Source organism: Nicotiana tomentosiformis, chromosome 1 (assembly GCF_000390325.3).
Source record: "Nicotiana tomentosiformis chromosome 1, ASM39032v3, whole genome shotgun sequence".
Lineage (NCBI taxonomy): Eukaryota > Viridiplantae > Streptophyta > Magnoliopsida > Solanales > Solanaceae > Nicotiana > Nicotiana tomentosiformis.
The window spans coordinates 28,846,329-28,850,101 of NC_090812.1; the positions used below are offsets into that span (position 1 = coordinate 28,846,329).

Below are 3,773 nucleotides of genomic sequence, written 5' to 3' on the forward strand. Positions count from 1 at the left end.
TTTAATTATCAAATAAGACTTTTTTATGGTGATATATAATATATCAAACAAAAAAGAATTATTTTAAAGATATTTTTGTAAAGTTACTCATGGATCAGTTTGGATTAAAAATCAGCCCAACTTTAGATGGGTTATGTCAAAATGGGCTGAATTCAACAAATGGGCGGGTCAATGACCAGCTCAACCTTAAGGGCTCAAATTGCCACCCCTCAGTGACATGATCATCGTCAGCAACAACCTCGCCAATAGCCTAGGGATTTTTACCTTCCTATACTACATATGAAACTTTATTACCCTCCCTAATCAAATTTTAACTTAATTACATGGTCATATATAATTTATCAATTATATACAAATAATTTTTAAATGAGTATCCCTTTATATTAGGAATTGAATAAGGAATATCAATTATTTCCTTATCCCTTTATACTTGCCCCCCCCCCCCTTTCTCCCCCCTCCCCCTTCTCTACTCTCCTTCTCTAATTTTTCCTTAATTTTTCTTCCTTTGATGTTCTCTATTTGTTTTTATGCTTTCTTATCGTATAGAGTTTTAATAGAATTTATCAATGGATTTCAATCGTTTTAACTTAGCAATTCCCTTTCATGTTGCACAATTGATATTCGAATTGAAATTGTCAATCAATAAATTTTATAGATTTTTGATTCTCCACCATTGACATCCATTAAAAAGCTTCGAAGCTTTGAATTTGAATTTGAGTTTTCAAAAACTATTATTTGTTTGGATTGGGTGTTGTTGAAAACAATTAGGAATAGTTTTTGGAGTTTATATCTCAATTTTGAGGGTGTTTGGTGAAGATTAGACTTCATTTTAGCCGAATTTCAGATTAAAAATCGAAGAAGAAATCGAAGAAGAAGAAGAAGAAGAAGAAGAAGAAGAAGAAGAAGAAGAAGAAGAAGACATGAGATACAATATACTTACGAAATTGTATTAAAGTTGTATTATAATTGTATGTAAATTGTATTTAAGTTGTATTGTGTATATATATATATATATATATATATATATATATATATATATATATAATATTGTATGAAAGTTGAAAAAGTTGTATAATGTATGAATCATTGTAAGAAATTTGTATTTAAGTTATAAATACTATCGTTTTATATAAAGTTGTTGATACGTATCAAAATTGTATAAAGAGAGAGTTTTGATTGGAATTTTAGAGAGGAAGAAGAACACACCACATACAAAATATATACAAATCAGATACAAAATACATACAAAAGACATATTGTATAAATTTTATATAAAAATTGTATTCAAGTTGTATGATGTTATAGATGTATTTAGCTGAGTAAAAATAATGTATGAAAATTATAGATAAATTATAAATATGTTATATAATATATAATTAGTTGTATAAAATTTATTTTTATTTTATATATTATCGTAGATGTATCAAATTTGAACGAAATTTTATTTTTAACTTGTATGTTGTTGTACCATACAAATTTATCACTCTGCAGTAGCATTTTGTCACGACCCAAACTAACTCTGTCTTGATAGCGCCTATCGTGGAACTAGGCAATCCGACTTATTTCCAAAACAAACCGATATTTTCATTTCAATGATAATTTCAAGGTTATTTAACATAAAAACCTTCGTAAAGGAGTTCAAATCAAAACAAAAGTGCGGAAAAGAAAAGTCCGATATCGGGGTGTCACTAATCATGAGCATCTACTATAATTTGTCTGACAATATCGAGACTAACGACTGGTTGGGTTGTAACAGAATATTTTCGTTGTCAGTACTAACTCCGTTATGTAGTAACTTTTCTTATGTTGGAAGAATGATGGATCTTAATATTTCTAAATAATAGTAGATATTATCCCTCAATTTCACATGTTTGAACTAAAGTTTTTTTCATTTAAAGTTTATCTGCTTTATAGTTAGGTGTTATTTAATTTGTTAACATCTATCTATTTCGTACTACATATTAACTTCATACTAATTCTGTAATCGAAAAAGGCGGAAGAGTAATATAGTTAATTTTGATATTGATAGATGTTAACTTTTATTTAGCGTCATCTAACTCTTATATGTTAAAATTGGTTCTACACTTATTTGTAATCGAAAGAGGCAAATATTGTAGTAATCAGTTATAACAAGTAGGGTAACCGAAAAGGATTTACTAAAAAGAGCAAGTTTTAGTTTAAGCATATATTTCTGGCTCTTTAATATTACTATTTTGACGATTAATCTGTATAACCGAGAGGATTACAATTAATTATTCAACTTAAGTAATAATATATAAATGTAATAGTGAGAGGCATTTATACATTTGTGAGAAATAGAAATTGAAGGATAATTTTAACTATTATATAATAGAAATATAAGTGAAGTTATGATCCCAACACCTTTTTATTATATTTTTGAAAAACAAAATATTTTCTATTGCTCTATTCATGCATTTTTAGTTAGTTAATTCACAACTCAACTCTTGCTGGTTTTCTCAAATAGTAATTAAAATAAGAAACGTCTGTAGAATAGATAAACCAATCTTTGTGGGTTTGACATCTTTCTATACTATAATTTTACAGAGTACGTGTTTAAATTTTATACATTCCAGACACTCGTCGCGGGCCTTGGAAGGATTTTCTATATAATTGGCCTTTCTTGAAGCTATAACATGCAGCTTTGGTGCGTAACGCCCGTGATGCTTTGGGATCTTCGGGCAACTTCTCATGCTCGAGATAGTCAATTATTTCATTTCTCCAGTCCAGACCAGACTACTCGAATTTACCTCATAGTAACCATCTATATCTAGGACTGAGTTCATCAGTTGCACTATCGTCCCGGACTCCGATCCCTTTATTTTCGTCGATGATCCTAAGTTTGCTAATGCATCTGGTTCTTTCTTATCCTCCCTCGGGATATGAGTAAATGACCATTCCCAGAATCGTGCCAAAAGAGCATGGACCTTTACCACGTATTGTTGCATACGTTCTTCTTTGGTATCAAAGATCCCGTAGACCTGATTTATCACCAGCTGCGAGTCACATTTGATTTCAATAACCTCAGAATCAAGTCCTAGGGCTAATTCAAGCCCTTCAATCAAAGCTTTGTACTCTGCTTCATTGTTAGTTAAAAGGATCGTTCTGATGGCTTGCCTTAAGGCTTCCCCCGAAGGCATGATTAAGACTATTCCGAGTCCGCGCCATTTTACGTTGGAAGATCCGTTTGTAAATAAGGTCCAAACCCCCGATGTCGATTCCGACGCCATTACTGCCTCTTTGGTTGCCAGAGGAAGTAGTACTGGACTGAAATCGGTCATGAAGTCAGCCAAGACTTGTGACTTAATTGTAGTCATTGGTTTATATTCTATGTCGAACTCACTCATTTAGATGGCCCATTTAGCCAATCTGCCTAAGAGCTCGGGTTTATGGAGGATGTTTCGCAAAGAAAAAGTAGTCAACACAGCAATCGGGTGGAATTGAAAGTAGGGCCTTAGCTTCCGAGCAGAGACTACGAGAGCTAAGGTTAGTTTTTCCAAATGTGGGTAGCGAGTTTCTGCTCCCGTTAGAATTTTGCTAATGTAATAAATGGGAAATTACGTACCTTCGTCCTCCCGGACTAAAACTGCACTTACCGCAACTTCTGAAACCGCGAGGTAGACTAGAAATGTTTCACCTTCTTTTAGTTTTGAGAGCAATGGAGGGCTTGATAAGTACTTCAGGTTCCTTAGAGCCTAATGGGACTCCGGTGTCCATTTGAAATTATTTTACTTTTTGAGTAGTGTGAAGAAGTG

The 3,773-nt window shown here is 32.4% G+C and overlaps 1 protein-coding gene across 1 annotated transcript; it reads right to left on the reverse strand.

Annotated features, from left to right (window-relative positions):
* Positions 1 to 2,726: 2,726 nt before the first annotated feature.
* LOC138905067 (uncharacterized) lies at positions 2,727 to 3,335 on the reverse strand. Its single transcript, XM_070193571.1, has one exon. The coding sequence runs from the start codon at positions 3,333 to 3,335 to the stop codon at positions 2,727 to 2,729; it is 609 nt and encodes a 202-aa protein (XP_070049672.1).
* Between the last annotated feature and the right edge of the window lie 438 nt (positions 3,336 to 3,773).

What these genes read in the sequence shown, in the direction of transcription:
- LOC138905067 (XM_070193571.1), bottom strand. Translation starts at nt 3,335, where the DNA reads ATGACTACAATTAAGTCACAAGTCTTGGCTGACTTCATGACCGATTTC.